The sequence below is a fragment of the Amblyomma mixtum genome, chromosome 1 (genome assembly GCF_055824585.1).
Source record: "Amblyomma mixtum isolate Tamu chromosome 1, ASM5582458v1, whole genome shotgun sequence".
Classification (NCBI taxonomy): Eukaryota; Metazoa; Arthropoda; class Arachnida; order Ixodida; family Ixodidae; genus Amblyomma; species Amblyomma mixtum.
This window is the reverse complement of record NC_143012.1, coordinates 39304573-39327659: the sequence shown is the minus strand read 5'-3', so window position 1 is coordinate 39327659 and position 23087 is coordinate 39304573. Positions and strand designations below refer to the sequence as shown.

The following is a 23087-nucleotide window of genomic DNA, read 5'->3' as shown; positions in this document are numbered from 1 at the left end:
TCCTAGAAAACGACAGTCTACGGCCACGTGTGGCGATCAGTCAAGCAAGCGGCCCGCTCCCGCCGCTGTCGCACTGCCCGTTGGGACGGTCTGTGAAAAACAAAAAGGCACCGATCCATCATCGAGCCCTCAGAAGAAACTGCAGACATGTGAGTGGAGTGATCAAGGAATGTGCCCTTCTCCCACCATGGAACTTGGAGGCACCTCCTCAAGTGCCACCTCCGTCTTCCTTGGCGTTCATGACGTTAAGGTTTGTTCTCTTCTGCACTGCTCCGGGTACTTAATATTCTAGGTGCTTAGTGTTCCCTGTACATAACTTTCTGCTAACCGTATCGGTCCTCCCGGCATGCCATAGATACCCCTGGATAACGAGATACAGTTGCTTGCAATACAGGTTAATAGTAACTGCCCAGCCCAGGACATTAAATAATTTAGCTGTTGTTAACATACAGCATGATTAAGCCCTAAGCTTTTGAAGCAGTCCGCGAAACTTTTGCCTGTAGCTTTTTGGGTTTGGCTGCTTTTGATAGTAGCATATGTTTTATAACAATACCTTAAATCCATTTCCACTGATATAATTTCTCTCATTTTTCGTCAGGACAACCGCACGAGTCCACATCAGGGTGGTCCAGATGGATTGTGTCACGTCCAGACTGAAGCACCATTGGCAGCATGCAGCAGCCTCGGATTAGTCGAGGAAAGTCACGAGGGAGTGTCTGTCAGCGGCCAAGATGAAAAGGAACCGCTCACATTTTCATGTCTCTCGAGTTATGTATCCAGCATTCAACTTCCAGGAACCTCGTGGGCAACACAAGTTGTTGATAGCTTTGATGTGGAGGCTGTAGTCTTCACGGAAGTGGCTTTGGCGAAGAAACGCGACCAGGCACCTTTCCTGAGGAAGTCATTAGATGCTACAGTTTCATCCAGCGGAATGCTGTCACTGCGTGCCTTCATTTATGGTCACCCTATAACTGTCAACGCCATAAGCAGCGATGTTGTTCCATGCGGCCCAAGCGACTTGGAGAGTGTGATTCACAAGTTTCACAACCTGCACGTATGCGCTGGTGGCCCCGGTGGCGAGATGTACCACAACATCCAACCCGAGTGTGCATATATCGACGCATGTGGCGTGTGGCGGCACAGAAACTGCATGTTATTTTCTGAACAAGCAAGTTGCGACCGTTGCGAAAGATTGAAAGACACACTCCGGATACATTACTCCCGTATGAAGAAGAGAGGAGAAATGAAGCACATTCGTCTTTTAAGCAGCCCTTCCAAAAAAGCCCGCATTGACCTTTTGCGGAAGGCAAGAATTTCCTGCTACAGGTCCAAAGTGCGACTTCTAAAAGGAAAAAAAAAAGCTTGAGGCGGAACTGAGCAAATGCAAAGCCAAGCTTAAACAATTAAGTGATGAAACACTTGACCGCATTTCTCGTGATGCGAACCTTACTGAGGCACAGCAGCTTGTGTTAAAGGAATGTGTGGCTGCTGGCAAGACTGGTTCTAAGAAGGGACGACGATACTCGGACAGCTGGATCCTGCTTTGCTTGCTCCTTCATATCAGGTCACCAGCAGCCTACAGGTTCCTGATGGAAAACGAAGTGCTCGCATTGCCGTCAGTCCGAACAATACGCCGGTATGTCTCTATGGTGGGATTTAAGTCGGGATTTGACAGCAAGTTCTTTTCTGCTCTGAAAAGGAAAATAGAAAAAATGGACGACTTCAAGCGACATGGGATTATCATGTTCGATGAAATGCAGGTTAGAAAAAGTAAACGTGTCAATTCTCGCACGATGACATATGTAGGGCTGGCAACAGACGCTGGAAACGCTGATGAGCTCGCTGATCACGCCCTCGTTTTCATGTTCTGTCCTTTTGGCGATAGCTACGCTCAACCTATAGGGGTGTTCGCAGCAAAAAATGCAACCAAAGGCTCCATTCTCGCTCAGTTGCTTCTCCAAGCTATTGTGATGCTCGAAGAAGCCGGTGCAAAGATTCATGGGTTTGTCTGTGATGGCGCGTCAACAAACAGGAGCATGTGGAACATTCTAGGTGTTAATGGAAGCCTCAAGGAGAGCTGCAACTCGTTCACGCACCCAGTTGACCCTGAAAGAAAAGTTTTTGCGTTTTCTGACACTCCACACTTGTTTAAGTGTGTGAGAAATAGACTTAAGCAGCAGCGATACTTGAAAAACGAAGGACAGTGGATCAAGTGGGAGTACTATGCTGAAGTCTACAAGGAAGACGTTGCCAACGCGGGGGGCCTAAAAGTCTGCCCGAAAATAACGCACTCTCACATATACCCGAGTAACTGTGAGAAGATGCGTGTGAAGTTAGCCACCCAAGTCTTTAGCCGCTCCATGGCGGCGGGTATTCAGTTTTATCGGGAACAAGGTATCCGCAAACTCATAGGCAGCGAGAAAACTCAAGAATTCACGTTGTTTTTAAACAATTTGTTTGATGCACTGAACAGGCGATTTCCAGCAGAAGGGATCACAAGGAACAGCCGAGACCTCGAAATTCTCAAGCATGGAATTGACTGGCTGGACAGCTGGGAAAGAGAACTGGAAAGTGGCAACATTATAAAAGACATGTTCTTGACAAAGAGCACTTGCGAGGGACTTCGAGTCACATTGAAGTCCACTTTGGATCTTTATGAGGTGCTGCTTGATTGCCACAACTTCAAATATGTCCTAACCAACAAAATGAACCAAGATCCTATCGAGCGGTTCTTTGGCAAAATACGGTTGGCAGGAAGCCAGAATGATCACCCTTCGATGCCCACCTTTATGCAGCTTTACCAGACGCTGTCGATCTACAGTATCCTTAAACCTCCGAAGTATGGCAATTGCAAAGTCGTCGAGGGTGAGGAACCATTGCTGGATGCGTCATATTTCAGGGCCCTCATTACAACAGACGACAAAGTGGCATCATGCTCTGGATTCATCAATCAAATTAAAGAAAAGCTAGACGATCTAGTTTCAGTAGAAGACTGGGAATGTGAAGATATCGTTCGGAAACACAAATCAGACGGAGGGCAAATTACAGACTGCATACTTTATTATGTCACCGGTTTTTTGTGTAGAAAGATGCGAAGAGTTACCAGCTGCGCTGCTTGCATGTCAGCCTTCAGCGCAAAAAATAATTCTTTTGCGGAAGCAGCTCTAACAAATGTGAAGACCAGAGGGGGTCTTACCCACCCTAACGTCAACATATTTGACCTTCTAAAGCATACGGAGCGGTTTTTTGTTGACTATGCAGACTGCCACACGGTGTACTGGGACACCATAGACGCAGTGATAGATACATACACGATGACATTCCCATGTGCTGATCACAAGGAAGAAGTACTCGCACAGCTCCTCCACTATTACGTCAGCATGCGTATGAGGCAGCATTGTAAGCACACCAATGCTGTCATGACAAAGCAGTGTCAAGAAAAAAAGAAACAGGCCAAGCTGTGCTCATCCTAGATGATAGAGGATGATTCGCTCAGTGTATCGTCCAAATAAACGCATGCAGTGATCATCACAATTGCAGTCACGGTCTTGGCTCTTGATTACACGAAAGTAGCCCAGTAGGTTGTGATTCACTGTGTTTTGTGCGTAACCTAGTGACTGCAGGAAATCACATCTCTCAGAGAGGCTACTTGTAGTAATAAATTTGTTTGTTCAACAGAATGGCTATTCAGGCCGCATTTGAGAAAAAAAAAAAGCAAATTGTGCTGTTAATGTCCCGAAGGGGCATATGGGCATTAATAGATGCCGCAATGGAGGGCTCCAAACTTAGACCACATGGGATTCTTCACATCACACAGCACACGGGCACCTTTTGCGTTGTTTCGCGGCCACCGCAGCCGGCATTACACCTACGTTCTCGGGCCTAGTGCTAGAGACAACCACTCAGCATGGTCGGTGCCGACCTGAGGGATAAGATTGGCAGAAACAACGCCAGTGGCATTTCCAGTAACTATTTGCGTTTCGCGTACCTAATTGTGGACTGCACTTGCTATTAAAAAGCCGCAAATGCACACTTGGATTTTTGTTTTGGTCCCGGCGTTCGCGTGTATAGCGGCAGTGGCGTTCTGCAATACAGCACAAGAGCGCGGGTTCTATTCGTGGCTGCGGAGTAAGTATTTCTGATGCAGGCGAAATGCGGAAACGTCCTTGAGGTTTCTATGCAAATTAAAGAACTCCAGGTGGCCGAAGTTAACCATGTTCTCAACACGGCGGTCATCTCGCAGCATTGGCGCAATACACTGCTCAAGCAATGTTTGAATGTACGCGTAGGCTCTTCAGGCCAAATGTGGGCGCGTTGAGTCCGACCTTTTATATTTAAGAGGCAGTGTAGTTAACTATGCTCACAGCAGTCGTGCGGATGAACGAAAAAAAAATTTGCTATGAACGCATTTCGATAACGAGCTCGGAAGCAGCACAGGGCTGCATCCTCGCTGCTGTTCCGCCCATTCATGCAGTCTCAGCAAGAAAAACACGAAGTAGCCCAAAATTATTTGGTGTCGACAGCAGTTTCAATCCTTCGTTGTCTTGCCGCACTTCACAAAGCACGCGTACACGCAGCGGCACCGAAAGATCCCGTGGCATCTGCATTACGGCTGCCGAAGCTCGGCGACTAGGGGCCCCGGGTGCGTAGCGCCATCTGTCAGCGTTCGAGAGAAGCGCAGGGAGCGGCGAACAAGTCCTGGTCGCGCCGCCGAGCGCAGTGTCAACACCTAAATATATTCTTACACCGTGCACGCTGCTCATGGAGTCACGTGTCTCGGTCAGGTGCTGCAGCACCCGCGAGAGCCAGGCGTACTCCTGGCAGCGGACAAAGTTCGAGGCCCGTACCGTCACCGCCTGCGGCAACAGGGAAAGATTGATTCGTTGGTGGGCTGATTTATCGACTGGAATTTATTTCTATGCCACAACAGAAAAATGTTTATCTAGAAAGAGAGGCACAGAAGTCGGCCTGAGCGATGTTTCTTTGACCTGTGATTGATTGGATGCTTTGTCTGCACTGTTTTATAAAGTTTTGTTCCTTTCCCATTCACACGACAGGTTTTATGAAACCACTCCCACCATGGCCCTACTCGATCTGATAGTATCTCAAAATGGCAACCTCACAATCGCAGATGCCAAACAGATGGCAACCTCAAATAGCAGATGGAAAAAGCTTCTCACTTTCTTCTTTTACTCTCACCTTCCTCTTTTCCCTTACGGCTAACAATGCAAGAGCGGGGGCTAGTTGGTGCTTCATACTGATCAATTCGCGCTACAAGGAACATACACACGGAAACACAAACGGACGAAGCGCATTACGGCGTAGTTCGGGTGTCCACCGAGATATGTGAGACAGATACTGCGCCATTTAGTTTCCTCAAAAATCAATTCATCAATTTATCAGATGGGAAAAGGGCAAAACAACCTCAAAATGGCAGATGTATGAACACTACAAAATTCCAACTTATCTCACTTGAAAGCGCTCCCCAATACAGACCCGTTACTCATTAAATAATGTGCCCCTGCAAGAAGTTTACGAGTATAAGTATATCAGCATTTATTTCCCATTTAACCTTACGTGGACGAGGCAGGCTAAGCATATGTCGGTGCATGTTTTCCATTCTCGATTATTACTTGTGTCATTTCATTTTTGATATTCTATGGTATTTTACTTGTCTTTTTGCCTTACTAGCAAATTTCATTTGTCATCTCCCCCTGCCCCTGCAAGAATGCGCCTTCGGGCACTGCAGGACTCTGGAATAAATAAATAAATAAATAAATAAATAAATAAATAAATAATATAATTACTTTTTACTTTACATGCAAATGATGTCCTCCAAGCCATCTCGCACACTTAAAGCCCGACACATCGGTGTTATCGGATATTGAATTTTAAAAAATGCTTGCTGAGAGCTACGGTAATACGAATTGTGCAGACGAGTGCACGTCAAGGTGAGATGACTTGAGAAAGACACAGTCGCTGGCTGGTTTAGTTTTGGAGGATAGGTATAAGCCCTCCCTTCTTACAAATAGTTGCTACAAGCTGTAACAAAAAAGAACATGTAAGCCTTAGCTTAGCTTAGCAAGTGGTAAAGCGCACTGACAGTACACAGACCGAGTTGGAAGAGGGACAAGGGAACCTTTTCTGCTAGCAAATAGAAGGCGAAAAAAAAGCCGTGCTCAGGAAGAAATGCCACAATTAAGAGTGCAATTTCCAGCTTAAAGGGCGCCACAGTCGTAACGGTGATACATTCGCCACCTCTCTCTCTTTTTTAGCACAAATAGTACTCTTTAACGGGGTGGCTAAGATGGCTAATGACGCAATATTCGATCGATATTGCTAACGCTCGATAGTCACGCGCTACCTCAGCGTTTTCCTACCACTGCGTTTCGACACTTTTAAACACAAGGTTCAACAGTCGCGGCAGCTCACGCTCTCACCGCCACGGAGAGGTAGGCCCCCAGTGCCAGCAACCCGAGGCCGCAGGCCATGGGCACCTGAGTCCCCACGACGGCAAGCCTGGCGAGCACCCCGGTGACTGTCTGCAGGACCTCCTTGCTGGTCATGTACAGCTGGCTGTCGACCAGGTGGAGGTCGGTGGAGAAACGGTTCAGCAGTCTGCCGCGGGGCGTCGCCACGAAGAAGGACATCGCGCTGCCCAACACACCGCGCACCATGCGGCCATGAAGGCGAGTCGAGAGGCGCCGGAATGACAGTGCCAGCAGAAGACCGCCCAGCGAAACGAACAGCACTGCGCGCGGTTGTGTATGAGGAAGAGAGGAAGACTTTCGAGCCGGCCAGAACAGAAATGGCGAGTAATGTATCGCCTAGCTGAACAGCGCGGCAGTTTGAACAGGTTGTTCAAGCATGCTGAAACTCTCTTGCACAAGGATGTAAGGACGGAACAACAGACAATCGCCGATAGACAACAGACGATAAACAAGCAGTACACACAACACACAACGTGTTGCTACGCAAATGTTCGTGTACGGAAATCGAATACGATATTAAACAGATCTTATAAAAGAAACGAACGCGTAAGAAGACCTATCATGCCACAGGCAGAAAAAGAATTCCTAAAGGCCCCCAGAAATGTTGCGAAAAAAAAAAACTTGATTACTGCAAAGGCCAAGGCAACGGTCATTCTTGTATATAAACTTCGCAAATGACTACGGCTCTTGCCGAGCCAGAGACCGTTTACCAAAACGCTGCAATAGCACCAAGATCATTCATTCGCAGCCACCGCTTGTCTTTCAGTATTTTCTCAGATGTCTATGCGGGAAGTCCACTTTCTCTGAGCTCCACGCATTTTCATTAGTCTGAGCGAATTTTCCATCTGAATACTCAGCATTCAGCTGCGGAGCGTGTCCTCCGAGCACGCGAGACTTATACAGCAGGTCGTGCTACAACTCTTTCATGCAATGTCACGTGACACGTGCTCACAGTCGCAAAGGCACAGGGCCGCCAGCACTGCGACCCAGGTGGCGGTGGAGCGGCCTTGGGCGACGCCACCGGCGGCGCTCGAGTCGGTCCACTCTTTGATCCAGATGAGGAAGAGGCTGACGGCCACGGCGTGCGCCGATATGCACATCACGGCCAGGGGCAGGCACGCTCCAGACATTGTAACCAGCGACCGGACCAGGTCCACTGCGCCCTGTCAGAGAGCGTTTCGCTGTTATTAACGCAAGAGCATTAGAAGCTCCATCGGGAAAACAATACGCCGTCGGTCATAACATTTGCTGATTGACTGAAGGAAAGTGACGTCATCGGGCATAGTAATTCCCATTGGCTGGGGGAAGTGACGTCACCAGACTGGAAGTGACGTTGAGCACTTAAACTACGTTATGTGTTGGCAACGCGAGAGCATACGAAGCTGCTGATGCCTTTTCCAGAAGTGACGTCACCAGACTGGAAGTGATGTTGAGTACTTAAACTACGTTATGTGTTGGCAACGCGATAGCATACGAAGCTGCTGATGTCTTTTCCAGAAGTGACGTCACCAGACTGGAAGTGACGTTGAGCACTTAAACTAAGTTATGTATTGGCAACGCGATAGCATACGAAGCTGCTGATGCCTTTTCCAGAAGTGACGTCACCAGACTGGAAGTGACGTTGAGCACTTAAACTAAGTTATGTATTGGCAACGCGATAGCATACGAAGCTGCTGATGCCTTTTCCAGAAGTGACGTCACCAGACTGCAAGTGACGTTGAGCACTTAAACTAAGTTATGTATTGGCAACGCGATAGCATACGAAGCTGCTGATGCCTTTTCCAGAAGTGACGTCACCAGACTGGAAGTGACGCCACTTCCTGCAAAGGCATCAGCAGCTTCGAATGCTATCGCATTGCCAACACATAACGTAGTTAAGTGCTCCTGTGAGTTTCGCTTGCTACCATAGAGCCATCGTTGCAACTGCTATGGGGAACAGATTGCAACCAAAAATTTTGTTCAAGTTTTCATTGGCCTCGGTCAGGAAAGAGTTTTTCTTAGCGTCAACGAAAATTCAGTGCTTACTACATTCGTCACCCGCATTTCTTGGGAGGTCATTTGAGCGAAGGCCCCATCCTCATGTGGCAGCAAGGCGTCGTAACTGTAATGAAACCAAATATAGATCTTAATAGAATCGGCGGTGTAACTGAAAAGAATTACTCAGTTCAACAAGTATTCATGCTTATGCACCATTACCGCAGTGAGCTAAAAGCGGTGACGCCTCAGTGAGCAGCTACTATGAGCGGTAGTTGACTGTGATAATAACCTTGCACTAACTTGTTCATAAGACGTCTAGCCTTCGCCGCATCCAGACGTGCTCTGCAAGGGCGGTTATCTATAAATGAGCAGTAGTGGCTGTTACCGGTGTTTCTGTATATGTAGGAATGATCAACAGCGAGCAGTTTTATGACATTGATTGGAGTCCGTACGATTAGCCTCGCTGCGAAGCTCCACAGAAGTAAGAAGTGATACGGCCCACGATAGTAACATGTTTCTGAAAAGATTCAGTTACAGATTAAAAAGAAAATGGATGAGCTGAATTAAGATTACAAGGTGTCGTTAACTAAATGATCTAAGTATGCTATCAACCGTTCAGCACGCTTAAGACAAAAGCGAGGCACTGCGTTTTAGACTAATGGGTCACATATAAAGATGAGCGCAGAAGATAAATATGCAAAAGTACTGGAAAAAATCGATAGCGGCTGCACAGCTACCGTAGTCATTGACAGGTAAAGCGATCAGTGCGTGTTTCAGCCAAGCAGTCATGGCCTCTCCAGTACTATTCGCGGTGTATTAAGAGGAAGGGATTCAGATACCTGTATTGGACACAAGAGTTGATGGAGAATACCTTAGTAGTCTGCGATTCACTGATGACACTGCCTTGCTAAGTAACTCAGGGGACGAACTGCAAATCATGACAAATGATTTAGAAGAGCAAAGCAGAACGATGGGCTTAAAAATGAATATGCAGAAAACTAAAGTAATGTTGAACAGTCCCGAAAGGGAACATCCGTTGACGACCGGCAGCGGAGCGTTAGAACTGGTAAGCAGATATATCTACTTGTACTGAATTTTACTGAAGAAATGACAAATGGATCATTAAAATAATACCATCTGCGAGCAGAGAAGAGCTTTGCGGCGTAGCTGCCGATTCAGAGGCTGAATCCGCGTTTTCGATCTAGCACTAGCCAGGCAAAATAAGAAACCTAGTATTCTCGCATTCCTGTGTTGGATGAAATGCTTTCAGTACGAGAACTCCACTCCAGACGTACCAACGCCGAGCAAGAATCTTGTCTTATCGGATCGGAGCAACTCGGGCAAGCTCGGGTTAGTTCGGAGGAACGTCGCGCAAGCTGCAATCAATGGGAGGAAGCTCGGGTAAGTTCGGAGGAGCGTCGCGCAGCTGTAGCCAGTGGGAGGAGGGCGTCGTCGCGCCAGCTGCAGTCGAGAGGAGAGGGTGTGACGATGAACAGCGAGAAACGCGGCTGCGTGCACATGCAGATACCAGAAAGAGGAGGCGAAGAATGAATACATGCTTTCGCACGTCTACTCGGTTTAACTACATTGAAACCCTACCACTTTTTTAAGAAAGTCGCAGAGACGGTGGCGCCAGCTTTCTCTCTAAGTAATACTAAAGAACTCGATGCACGTGATGACAACATCCTTCATGCCTTAGGCCAACATTTCCAGCATTCACTTTCGGTATCAGGTTAACGGTGATGCTTTAGAATACATTATATGGCGCCGTTTATCTGGAAGACATTGCAGCGTAAGTACTTGTAAATCACCTGCTGGCTTTGGGTTTTGTTGTTGGTGACTCCTGTTTGCTTCCGAAAAGCAGGGCCTTAGGAATCTCGGTGTCCACCTTCAAATCGGAGAGGGACATGTATGGATGAACGCGTTTCTTTGACAAAAGCAGCAGTTGGTCGACGTCATTCAGAAAGACACCTTGGTTGCAGACCATAATTCGTGTCTGTAAAGAGAAAATGTGTAATAGAAAATTACTCCACAGCAGCGATTGGGAAATGTCATGTAGCACGTGAAATTTTCGGCACCGCCCGCGTTGGAGCAGCGAAGTGCTGAGAGCTCCGCAGCACAGGTTGGGCAGAAACTGTCGCGTGGTAGTGACACGATTTGATTGACGACGCTCTGCGCTCCCCGCAGGCACGCGGTTTTCGAATGGCACAAGAAATAGCCAAAATTAGTTGCGTCACAGCTGCGAAGGTAACTGCGTTCTTGAAATTCTAAAAACTTACATGGCTATTACTAACGGCCGGCTAAATTTCTCTAATTGCCATCGGGCGCCTATCGGTAATAGGTAAAACATCATCGATTAGAATTCCGTTAATCACTTTTCTAGTCAACATGATTCGCCTGGTTTTTTGCGTGCGCCAACACTGCCGCTATTAAGCCAAGGTCTAACCTGGAATGCGCACGTCACTAACATTCTATCATCAGCTAACAGAACCCTTGGTTTCCTGAAACGTCATTTGCGCCATGCACCGCCAAACTTTAAGCTTCTTGCCTACAAGTCCCTCGTTCGTACAGAACTAGAACATGCATCCCCCATTTGGAGCCCTAACCAAATCTATTTGGTTGCGTCACTAGAATCGCTACAGAACCGAGCCACTAGATTCATTCATTCATGTTATTCATATGATATCAGCATATCATCTTTAAAAGCAGAGTTGAGCCTAACAAACCTTGCCTGTCGTCGTCGTATCGCCAGTATGTGCTTATTTCGTAAGTTCTTTTACAGCTCATTGCGTATTCCACCCTACATTAGCCCTCCAGCACGCATTTCCCTCCGCCTTGGTCATCCCCTGCAAGTTTCCCGCCCACAGACTCATACCACAACGTTTGCTGCATCATTCTTTCCTCGCTCAGCCGACGACTGGAACGGCCTTCCACACTACTGCAACCACCTGTCCATCCTCATTTTCGAGTTGTATAACTGCCGTATTTAACGAATAACATCTTTATCCATAAAGTTAGATTCTATGATTAAGTAGAACGTCTTGCCGGGTTAGATTCTATCTGTACCCACCCCTTATGTAATACCCCCTAACAGGGGGTCTTTAAGGTAATGAAGTGAAGTGAAGTAAGAAAGCTGCTCTTTACCTCAAAAAAACTTTTGTTTTTAAATTAATGGTGGGGTTCCCTGAAACACCTGGTGTATTTCTAGCCTCAACGATGACTGATTTCTTTTCAACGCATGTACACTTCGCACGCGCCAGTGGTGAATTCAACAGCTCGTGCGTCGTACCTTGTGTCTGAGCAGTCCCTCCGGTCCTATTACCCGTGCAAATACCTTGGCGGCTACGTGGACGTCCAGGCCACTGAGCGTGTCGTCTATGAGGTAGACGTCGCTGTTGCTGTACACGGCTCGGGCCAGCGCCACCCGCTGCTTCTGCCCACCGCTGAGCGTTTCGCCCTGCGAGGTTGACGGTGGGTTTTAGCGGATTAAATTGAATTAAATTAAATTGGTTATTGAGGAAAGAAAATGGAGCAGTATCTGATTAAACCCGAACATCGGGTCACACTCGGTTTCCACCCGAAAATGCGCCTTTTAGGGGACTTAGTTTTCCAGTGCGCAAAGCTGAAGACTTCACATGAGAATGTGCGGATATAATTTGCTTGATTATTCCAGAGACGTGTTTTCAGTTAACCGGTGTCTTTAAGACTGTTCAGCACTTAGAATTCGTGATGTGTCAAAACTTGAGGATAATTTTGAGAATCAAATTTCAGAAGCGAGAGGAGAAACACCCCAGGTAGTACCGAATATAAAAATTGTAGTAGCGTTATTTGTTACATTGGAACGTTATTTTATAATAAAACCTAACAAACAGTTTTTTCTCTCTTATAAACGTTAGTTTAACATTCGAACTAAATACTTTTCTAGTGATGTGTTCTAAATGTTATATTGTTAAATACTACCAAACAATATTATATGTTGTATCGCAATTATATTGACTGTTAATTATTAGAATTGTATTTCAAGCACTGTGTCCAGGAACTTTTACACTGTTCTTAAAGTAAACATGTTCTTCAACAAGCAGCACTTTGCCATAAATCTCCTAGATTACGTATGCCATAAATTGCATGCAGAGACCCATCATTTTGTCAGATAACTTCACGTACTACCTATTCGCCGCTTTCACTCGTGGGACACCCTTCAGAAATGGCTACATAAGCTTGACTCAATGTTAACCATTCAGGAGTAAGTGAGTTGCATGTATCCGTTTTCGTATATTGCAGAACTCAAGTGTCGTCCTCGATATTCACACTTGCGAAGCAGTGTACATTCTTGCAAATGTGTGCCTTCACAATATGTGAGGCTGCATGCCCTTGCAACGTTACTTATAATTTTAGAGAAAGTTGCATTTATTTTGCCTAAATGCTTAGTTAAGGCTAGGGCAAGGTTACGCTTACGTTTACTTGTAACATTTTATAAGCATCTGAAAAAAAAAGTACGTTAAGAACAATGTATGAACGTTTGACCAAAACAAAAAAGAAACATTGTTGTAACGTTTCGCTGCTACCTGGGATAAGGGCGATCACCCGGCGTCTTATTGGCATCATCGTATATAACATTATCCATTCTAACTACGTTCTGCTACAATACTCTCGCGCGTTTAACACGGTCACTGAGGTTTTCGCGGTGCAGATACAAAGGCAGGAAGGTTCAGCACAGACGTGTAAGTGCTGCACCAGAGACCACGATGCACGCGACGAAACATTTAAAAAATTTTGGAAGATTGCCTTGATATTGTAGGATTCATCTCACGGCTTGCACCTCACGCATTCATGCTCTGTTCAGAAACTGCCGCGTTAAAAGCGAATTGGCACGACTATCACTATGACGTGGAAAATCGGCGTTAAGCAGCGTGAGCTCTTCGAAAAGACCCATAGGATGCTTTTAATGCGATAAAATTACAAGCCTCATCGGGCAGAAAATGTGTCGACGGAAGGTAAATTCTTTGAACGTTTGGAGGGAACAGGCATCACCAGATCGAAACATTCCCATTGGATCACTGGCTCGAGAGAATTGACGTCACCAGAATGGAACACTCCCTTTGGCTGGAGGGAACTGACGTCACCAGAACGGAGCATTACCATTGGCTGGCGGGATGTGATGTCACCAGACCGGAAGTGACGTCACTTCCGGTAAAGGCGTCTACATATGTTAGTCAACACATAGCAGAATTAGATGGCCCTCTGAATCTTTTGATGAAATAAGTAATTCAGAAAATAATGCTTTACATTTTAGGTGCAATGGCGCACTGAGTTTTCCATAAGCTCAAATTGATGGCTGGCGCCATCTCTGTTCCGAGATATGCACTACAACTAAAGGCACATCATGGGCGCGGAAGTGCGCAGATGTTTGTTTCTCAACGTCACCGCAGATAAACATGACAGACACAAAGCTACGGTGCCACGACGAACAGGGAACCGATGCTGAGAAATATGTAGCCGTTTGGCTCCGGATTTCATTGCGCATCTGATTAATCACCAGGCTTAATTCCCGCCAGAGTCAGCAGTGCATCCTGGAATAGGCTTTGCTGTTATGCCCGTGATCCTGCATTTCTGTTGGTTATTTAATTTATCAGGAATGACTCAGGACGAAGCTTGAGATAAAAGAGGGGGGTCGTGAGTACATACGACTGCAGAGAGACTACGCAGAAGCATAATACGGAGACATAAAAAAATTGGCAGTGGTTTAGCACAGCTAGGCCAGGATATACGTAGCGAATGCAGTTTGGTCTACTGACATTTCGGCAGCGACACGCCGTCGTTGTCGGTCAGCATCTTGGTGGCGTCTCTTCGCGAGACGTACCTCTCGTAATGCGGGCGTCTCGGCTGCCCGCTTAGCCCTCTCGCCTCGTTTTCACGCTGTCGGCCGGCCCTGTACCATGCCACGACTTCTGGATCGGAAGACTCAATTTCACGCCGCCTCGACTGCTGTCGTGACGAGCACGGCCGCTCTTCCTCCATGGTGCGCGTCTGAGGAGCGAACGCATCGCTTCCGGCTTATACCCCAGCTGCGCGGTACGACTCTGCGCATGCGCAGTGCGGCGCAGTGGCTGCGGCGGTACGACTGCGGCGGTGCAACGGCGCGCGGCGCAACTGGTTGCCATGGTAACGGCGCACGCGCAGTAGGGGCCTTTGCCCAGCTCAGCGAAATGCGCTTCTGCTAGCCTAGTCTAACTTTCATTACAAAAGCAATGTGTGACGCTCCAAGGCATAAGAGAGAGCGGTTGCCAGCCACCTTCTCTCCTACTTCGGTGAGGTCGCCGGCAGGCAGAAGTTCCAGGTCTCGCGTCAGGTCGCAGGCTTCGAGCACTTGGTGGTAACGGTAGGGCTCCATCCGCCTGCCGAAGAGCACGTTGTCTCGGATGGACATGTTGAAGATGCAGGCAGACTGGGGTAGGTAGGCCACTCTACCCTGCATCCAGGCAATCGTGTATATTTGAAATCACTGATAGCCCAAATGGCTTCGAGAACCTCAAGGCCAACGAGCAAACATGTTCATCATAATATTCACATGTTCTGCAATATATTCTGCTTCTTAATTCAGTCACTGAGCTCGAATGTATTATCCAACGCGCTTAGGTTACTCCTGCAATTTTCGCTCTTCATGTCGCTTCTAAGCTTTTCCACCCTCGACACTCAAGCAGTCTTTTACTGTCGTCTGCCGTAGGTACATTTAATTTGCCCTCATTACCACTGAGTGCTTCAAGATGACAGAAAAGGTATTTTGGTTGGTTTTCGAGGAAACGAAATGGCGCAGTATCTGTCTCACATATCGCGGTGGACACACGAACCACGCCGTAGGGGAAGGGAGGAAGGTGGGAGTGAAAGAAGAGAGAGGTGCTATAGTGGAGGTTTCCTGAATAATTTTGATCGCCTGGGGATCTTCAACGTGCACTGACATCGCACAACACACGGGCGCCTTTTGCGTTCCACCTCCATCGAATCGCGGCCGCCGCAGTCGGGTTCGAACCCGGCTACTCCGGCTCGGTAGACGAGCGCCTTAACCACTGAGCCACCGCGGCGGGTTAGGTGTTTTTTCTAACGATCGTTTTTCACCATTGCGCTACGTTCATCAACACTATAACGAATAAGGAACACGACAGGGATGTATTGCGGACATCCGAATCGTCTCGGTGAGCATATAGTACAGTCTCAAAACATTATTTAAATACAACTAGTCCGTTTTGCTGCCTCAATACGGGTTTCAAAAGACGCCTTCTACATATGGAACACTTACAGCGACGTGAACAGATCCTCGAAGTCGTCGCAGCTCGCCTAGTATGGCGGCAAGCAGGGCAGATTTGCCGCTCCCGACCAGTCCCACGACGCCTATCAGGGCACCTGGTTTGACGTCGAGGCTGACGTCACATAGGGCCGGTTCATCCGAGCCTAAAGCTTCTTTACTGCCCTCCTGTGGCCCACTCCACGCAAATGTGCATTTCTCCAGCAGCACTGCGCCTTTGTGGTAAAAAACAAAGAAAGAGAACTTCTGGAACTCTTGTTAACGTTATTAAAATTAGCACATAATTTTAAAACCTGAGACTTCTCTCGTTTAAAATGCAAGGAGACAGCATAGAAAAACGCATCGCGGGCACTAGACGGCCAGAAACATAGCAATCATAATCATCAGCGTGACTACGCCCACTGCAGGGCAAAGGCCTCTCCCATGTCTCTCCAATTAACCCTGTCCTCTGTCAGTTGCCGCCACTGTATGCCCGCAAACTTCTTAATCTCATCCGTCCACCTAACTTTCTGCCGCCCCCTGCTACGCTTGCCACCTCTTGGAATCCACTCAGTTACCCTTAAGGACCAGCGGTTATCTTGCCTTCGCATTACATGCCCTGCCCCAGCCCACTTCTTCCTCTTGATTTCAACTAGGATGTCATTAACCCGCGTTTGTTCTCTCACCCACTCCGCCCGCTTCCGATCTCTTAACGTTACACCTATCATTTTTCTTTCCATAGCTCACTGCGTTGTCCTTAACTTAAGCTGAACCCTCTTTGTTAGCCTCCACGTTTCTGCCCCATAGGTGAGTACCGGTAGGATACAGCTGTTGTATACTTTTCTCTTGAGGGATGTTGGTAAACTGCCATTCATGATCTGAGAGAACCTGCCATATGCGCTCCACCCCATTCTTATTCTTCTAATTATTTCCCTCTCATGATCCGGATCAGCTGTCACTACCTGCCCTGAATGGGGACGGAGGGCCGAGGATTAATTGGGTTGTTCATAGAAGGTTGCGACCAAGTACTACACCAGGGTGGCCAAATCCTGCTCTGGCGAGGAAGTGCGTTGTCGGCCCTAGTAACTGAGGTCAGGCCGCACCCCAAGCCTGTTCGTACAGTTCCACTGACCCATGGAGGGCATGCTGAATCAATTGCAATAAAAAGACATTCCCCGTTCCCCATTTATCTTCTGCTGTCTTTGTTCTGAGCCAGGCTCGTCCTAACCTTATCCCATTAAATTTCCCCTCAAACTCCATTCTTCCCTATGCTGCTCGCTTTGTACTTTTGTCTTCCCTCGGCGTCAGCTGTGTTACACTAACAGACGAATGTTTATCTTTTCCCCATATTACATGTCCTGACCAAATTACATTTGATCTTCTTTATTTCAGCTTGGGTATCATTAACTCTAGACTCTTCACTAATAAGGGAGTAATTACTCATTGGCATCCACCCGAGCGCAGCCATACATCTACAAAGGAAAGCTATACAGCTTTCTCAGAAACTTCGCAGTTAAAGAAAAATTCGTCCTGGTCCGGGGTTCGAACCCAGGACCACCGCTTCACCGGAGCAGTCGCTCTACAAATTGAGCTAACCAGGACGGCAAGCTTGTGGTAGGGCGAGAGCGAATTGATCAATAACTCGAAGTGGGAACTTTTTGGTCAAATGTTTAGGGGAATCCCCCAAGGTGGAGTAGATTTGTAATAAGGGAGTAATTACTCATTGGCATCCACCCGAGCGCAGCCATACGGCTACAAAGGAAAGCTATACAACTTTCTCAGAAACTTCGCAGTTAAAGAAAATTCGTCCTGGTCCGGGGTTCGAACCCAGGGGGATTCCCCTAAACATTTGACCAACACAGTTCCTACTTCGAGTTATATCAATTCGCTCTCGCCCTACCATAAGCTTGCCGTCCTGGTTAGCTCAATTGGTAGAGCGACTGCTCCGGTGAAGCGGTGGGCCCGGATTCGAACCCCGGACCAGGACGAATTTTTCTTTAACTGCGAAGTTTCTGAGAAAGCTGTATAGCTTTCCTTTGTAGCTGTATGGCTGCGCTCGGGTGGATGCCAATGAGTAATTACTCCCTTATTACAAATCTACTCCACCTTGGGGGATTCCCCTAAACATTTGACCGACCGAGACTCTTCACTATTGTACTCTTCTCCCTTTCTGGCTTGCAATGCTACAGCCAGAGTTTCACTTCCCACGGCTCACTGCGCTGTCAGCGATATTAATGCGACAGTATTAAAAGCTTCATGCGGGAAAAATGTGGCGTCGGATAAAATTCGTCCATTGGCTAAAGGGAAGTGACGTCAAAAAACCGGAAGTCGCGTCACCAGACTGGAAGTGCCATCCCATTCGATAAAGACATGAACAGCTTCCAATGCTATTGCATTAGAAGCTGTTCATGCACAGACAAACTAATCAGAAAGATTTACCTGTCACCTTCTTAGTGGCAGTGACTCCTCACCGCATTTCAAACATCTTATGACGTCATAACCAGCGAATAACGAAACATGGTCGCTGCTGGTGCCTTAGGAGCAACAAGTGCGCACACATTCAAGGCATGAAACTCACGCATAGATTCGAACTCGGTGGATGCACTGAAGAAGAACTAACCGGCTTTCAAGTTCTTTTCCACATCGACACCAAATTCGTCTTCTTCGGCTGTGAGCGTTTTCGCCATTCTTTGCAGACCCTGGGACACCTACGAAAACCGCAGCGACAAGCAGTGCCGATTTGGCCCAATTTGATATCAACTTCGTTTTTAATTAAGAAAAAATTCATATAGAAATATTTCGCACAATGTATAATGATTGCCCTTCAAATACTGCGGTAGAAAGCATTGTAGTCGCTCGGAAAATGTAGTAACTACCTTTTAGGGCACTGTCCGAGAATATCGGTCGACGTCAACTTACGAAGCTGTAACGGTATGTCATGCACGTTTTCTACACATTTTTCATTGCTACGCCGTTCTTGAATGCAGACATCGTCTAGGCACGACCGGTATTACAAGGTCCAAGACAAATTTTTGGTACTCGGAACTATTGCAGCAAACGGATATTTTTAGGTTTATGGGTGTTTAAACGTCCCAAAGCGACTCAGGCTATGAGGGACGCCGTAGTGGAGGGCTCCGGAAATTTCGGCCACCTGGGGTTCTTTAACGTGCACTGACATCGCACAGCGCACGGTCCTCTAGAATTTCGCCTCCATCAGAATTCAGCCGCCGCGGCATGGATCGGACCCGCGTCTTTCGGGCCAGCAGCCGAGCGCCGTAACAACCGAACCACCGCGGCGGGGCGCAAACGGATATGTCGATTGCCCTGCGCTCTCAGCCGTGCAAGCGTGCGGTCGACACGGCAGCTGCTGAGAAGCGGACTGTAGACAGTGGAGGACGCGCTGGGCTTAGCATCGGACCTTAACCTCTCAGTCGTAATCTTTCTCTGAAAACATCAGAAAATCGCTACACGGAGGTAGAGCAGCTACACTGAGGTAGAGCATTACTGCCGACGCGAATTATGCATTTTAAGATAAAATGTCGCTTCTGTTGTAGTCGTGTTTCTTTTGGTTTTAATCAAAGACAATTGCAACTGAAGCTCACGATAAATCATCGCCTTAGAGTGTACTGTAATAAACTATAAGCACAGGTTGTATAGGTCATCTTCCTTGCAATAACAGACGCCATTAGCATACCTTGTACCGCGTTATCGCTACCGCTAGCGGAGTACCGGGAGCCCGCCCACCGCCAGTGAGCATGCGCTGATTGGTCCGGATGCGGCAGGCGAGCGCCGGGTACCTGGCGCCATCTGGCGGCCTCAAAGCGACTTGCGCATGCTCACTGACGGCGCACGCGCTCCCTCTATTCCGGCAATGATAAAAACGCAGTACATGGTAAGCTAAAGGTATCCACTGATAACTTTCCGTCAGCCTTCTACCACAGGCTTGTAGTCCGTACAAAATTTGTACGTTGACGACACATCTGAGCGGACGCACAGGAAATACGCACCATACTCCTGTATCGAAGAACCGTAGGCATGTTGACGAATACGATATCTATGATGGAAAGCATGTACACAGAAGAGAATAAGTGCGCCGCCGACAACATCACCGGCTGGTTTACAGCTGCAAACGTTCCGAGTAGTATTATCGTCATCTGAAAAAAAAAAAAAGCATGAGTGCCAACAAACTTTATCGGCTACAAAACATACTGAGTCCTGGGGCCTTATTCTATAAGGATCCGTACGAAATGGAGATATATATAATCCATTTCGTTTCGAATGACGAATTCAGCAAGCAGCCAGTCACGCAAATCACAAAGTATCAGGTCCCAACGTCGACGACAGCCGTCGCTACTGCCCGCACTCTTCGTTAAATATTGGCTGCGATATGCATCCAATGGCGAGGTCTCCTTGCAAATGAACCAATGGTCCGCTCGCTTGCGACGGACGCTTGACAGCCGCAGCAGCATAACCGAAAAGTGACCAATGCTAGAGGGCCAAATGGATCCGAAATGGAAATGACAAATGGATCCTTTTAGAATACGGGCCATGGTGCTTGGTATATGCGCACTGTTTATGACAGCTGCGTGATCTGGTAAGTGATCGAGCCTTCTAGTGCGCAAAAGAATGAAATGAAACATCGTGACACCGTGAGGCACCCTATATGGCCACTGCCTTTGTGCTCGGGTTACGGCGCATGTCATCATTTACTTTTTACTACCTCTCAGTGTGTTTACTTGTCCTCCAAAACACATCCCCGCCCATAAACATATATACCAATTAAATGCTGGAGGAGGTCTATCTATAGATGCAGAATATGCAGTATTTTTTTTCAATACCTGCCAATATAGCACGAAATAGTGTGATTGTTTGTACCGTGTGAGGATTATGCGCCGGAAATTGCGGTACATGGATTTTTACGGGAGTTTCCAAGGGGAAGAGCCATTCCTTCGTTGTATCCATTATTTCGTTACAAGCCGTTTCGCTATAGCGAGATTTGAGTGTAGCTCTCACACAGAAGAGCCGTCACACACTCACCACGGAGCTGGACGAAGACTGCAGCGAGTCGACGAAGCCATCGAGAAGGTTGGAGAGGAACAGGAAGCGGCCTTCCCTGGCGCGCCAGCGGCTCACAGCCGCAGTGACCGCCCCTTCCCAGGCGTAGAACTTGACCAGTCGCACGCACGACAGCGTGTCGGCCATCTTGTTGAGCCTCTCGTCTCGGTAGTGGACGATGCGCTTCTGTTGATGTTGTTGCGAGAAAAAGAGATAGCAGAGTCCTACTCATTGCGCTGTCTACATCTGAAACACATCGCACGTGCACTGCACGGTCTCCATTGTTTATAGTCTTGTTTATAGTGTGCACCGAAATGCGCGTGAAGTGAGAGTGGAGTGAGTGGAGGTGACGGGACTTCGGAATGAGACGGGACTGAGATGGCACTGAGACGGGACTGAGACGGGACTGAGATGGTACTGAGACGGGAATTAGAGGGGAATTAGAGGGGAATGAGAGGGGATTGAGAGGGGAATGAGACGGGACTTCGACGCCATAAACACAAAGTGGTTTACAATCTGCCCTCCGCAGAATGCTGAAGAATGTAATCGATTCACCACAGCTTTGCAAACCTGCATTCTAAGCAAAATGGAGGCAAAATGAAGTAAGCTGTTCTCCAGGGCGCTCCAAAGGCAGTGTGGTGCTAGAGGACAGATATTTCCGGAGCCATCCACTACAGCGTCCCTCATAACCTGAGTCGATTTGGGACGTTAAACCCCAATAACCCAAACCAAACCTACTGCCTTTTTACCCCATTTTGTTCAGAGGGTGATGAACGCGCCCCAGCATCTTCTGGCCGCCTCCATAGCCAACGCAAGCAAACAGCCGTGTATATATGTACTCGCCCAGAGGCCCCGCTGCATCCAGGAGACAGGTACTGAGAAGGCGAGTGAAACGAGCTGCCAGGCGATGCATCCGGCGACGGGAGGCCCGCCTACCCGCTTTGAGAGCATCCACAGCACGACGGGCAGGCATAGAAGCCCGCTCAGAGCCTGAGAGAAGAACAGCACGGCCGTGTGCAGCTGGTCGCAGTCGACGCCCACCAGGGAGACCAAGTAGCCTGCCGGTGCCTCGGACAGGGCACTGGCGCTCATGCGGGTCACCTGCCGACAGAGATCGCAGGTATGGCTTGGAGTGAGGAGGTTATGAAGAAATAAAAGGCGCGGTATCTGTCTTGCGATCGGTCGCCGCCTGCTGGTCATTGAGGAGGTTACCCCGATGGGTCAGAGAGGAAGTGCTCTCTACTTTGTTTGATGACGTCATCAATAAGAAACTGGTCTTGATATTTACTACTTGATCACGTGACCACACAGGCAGATTTCTGCCAGGCTTGACATGTACCTAGGCCAGGCAGACCTGTAGAGCGACGTTCGACCGAAGACACCTGAAGAAGTGCTGAGGCCTCTCTTTGCTTCTGTCCTGGTACATCGTGTATAGTGCATGGTCGGCAATCGTCTTTTCCCACTTTCCTAAAGGTGAATATCAGCATGTGACCAACCGGGCTACAATTCGCAACAAATCTGACAAAGTCCAAGTCGGCTATCACAAGCGCTGGTCGAAAATCATGGCGCACTGATGGAGTAGTAGTAGCTTTGAAGCAGAACTTATGAGATGCCATATGACTACTACCCTCAGCGTTGGCGTACTGCTCTAGTAAAAGGCGAACTTTGCACATAACATGTGAGCGTGGCTGGGAATACAACACAGCGCAACTTCTAGACAAGTACGAAGAAAAATCGGGACCTCACTGCGCAGTGGTGCCCCGTCATTCTTCGTCCTTGTCTGAAAGTTGCACTCTGCTGTATTCCCAGCGTTTTGGGCATAAGCGGGTCTCTACCTTTGTGAACAACGCAGCTTCCATGAGCAGCTTCAACTGCGTGCTGAAGCGCAGCGCCACGTACTCCAGGAAGCCCGAGAGGCAGACCTCAGCTGCGCAGGAGCAGAGGAAGAGAGCGGTAACCGCCTTCGCCGCCGGACTGCCCACGTCCTCGATGAGCGACCTGGGAGAGTGACGGCGCTTGTAAAATCCATTGCAAGACCCAGATAAGTCTGGGGCTCTCTGACGACACCAGTCGCGAATCTCTCCATAACGCACTGATAATGAGATTCAGCCCTCTGGTGAGTCCAAATGTCGGTGGTTAGATGACTGCCATAGTGACCTCTAAAATTCAGATTAATTGTCCAGTGTTACTTAAACCGTGGCCGTGATGGAGAAAAGAACCCTCTAGGGCGCCAACAATAGCTGGTTTCCCACCTCATAGATGGCGCCACTATCTCCTACGCCATC

The 23087-nt window shown here is 48.0% G+C and overlaps 1 protein-coding gene across 1 annotated transcript in view; it reads right to left on the bottom strand.

The window, feature by feature from the left end:
• Positions 1-23087, bottom strand: part of LOC149366089 (multidrug resistance protein mrp-7-like) — a 69135-nt gene that overhangs the window by 13349 nt on the left and 32699 nt on the right. The window contains exons 9-21 of the mRNA XM_089569627.1: positions 22638-22800; positions 21646-21903; positions 20785-20988; positions 19755-19901; positions 18368-18455; positions 15763-15983; positions 14761-14937; positions 11758-11925; positions 10280-10464; positions 8517-8592; positions 7444-7654; positions 6441-6751; positions 4753-4856 (exon numbers count right to left, since the gene is read on the bottom strand). Coding sequence (XP_089425753.1) covers positions 4753-4856; positions 6441-6751; positions 7444-7654; positions 8517-8592; positions 10280-10464; positions 11758-11925; positions 14761-14937; positions 15763-15983; positions 18368-18455; positions 19755-19901; positions 20785-20988; positions 21646-21903; positions 22638-22800 — 2313 coding nt within the window. The remainder of the gene's footprint in view (positions 1-4752; positions 4857-6440; positions 6752-7443; positions 7655-8516; positions 8593-10279; positions 10465-11757; positions 11926-14760; positions 14938-15762; positions 15984-18367; positions 18456-19754; positions 19902-20784; positions 20989-21645; positions 21904-22637; positions 22801-23087) is intronic.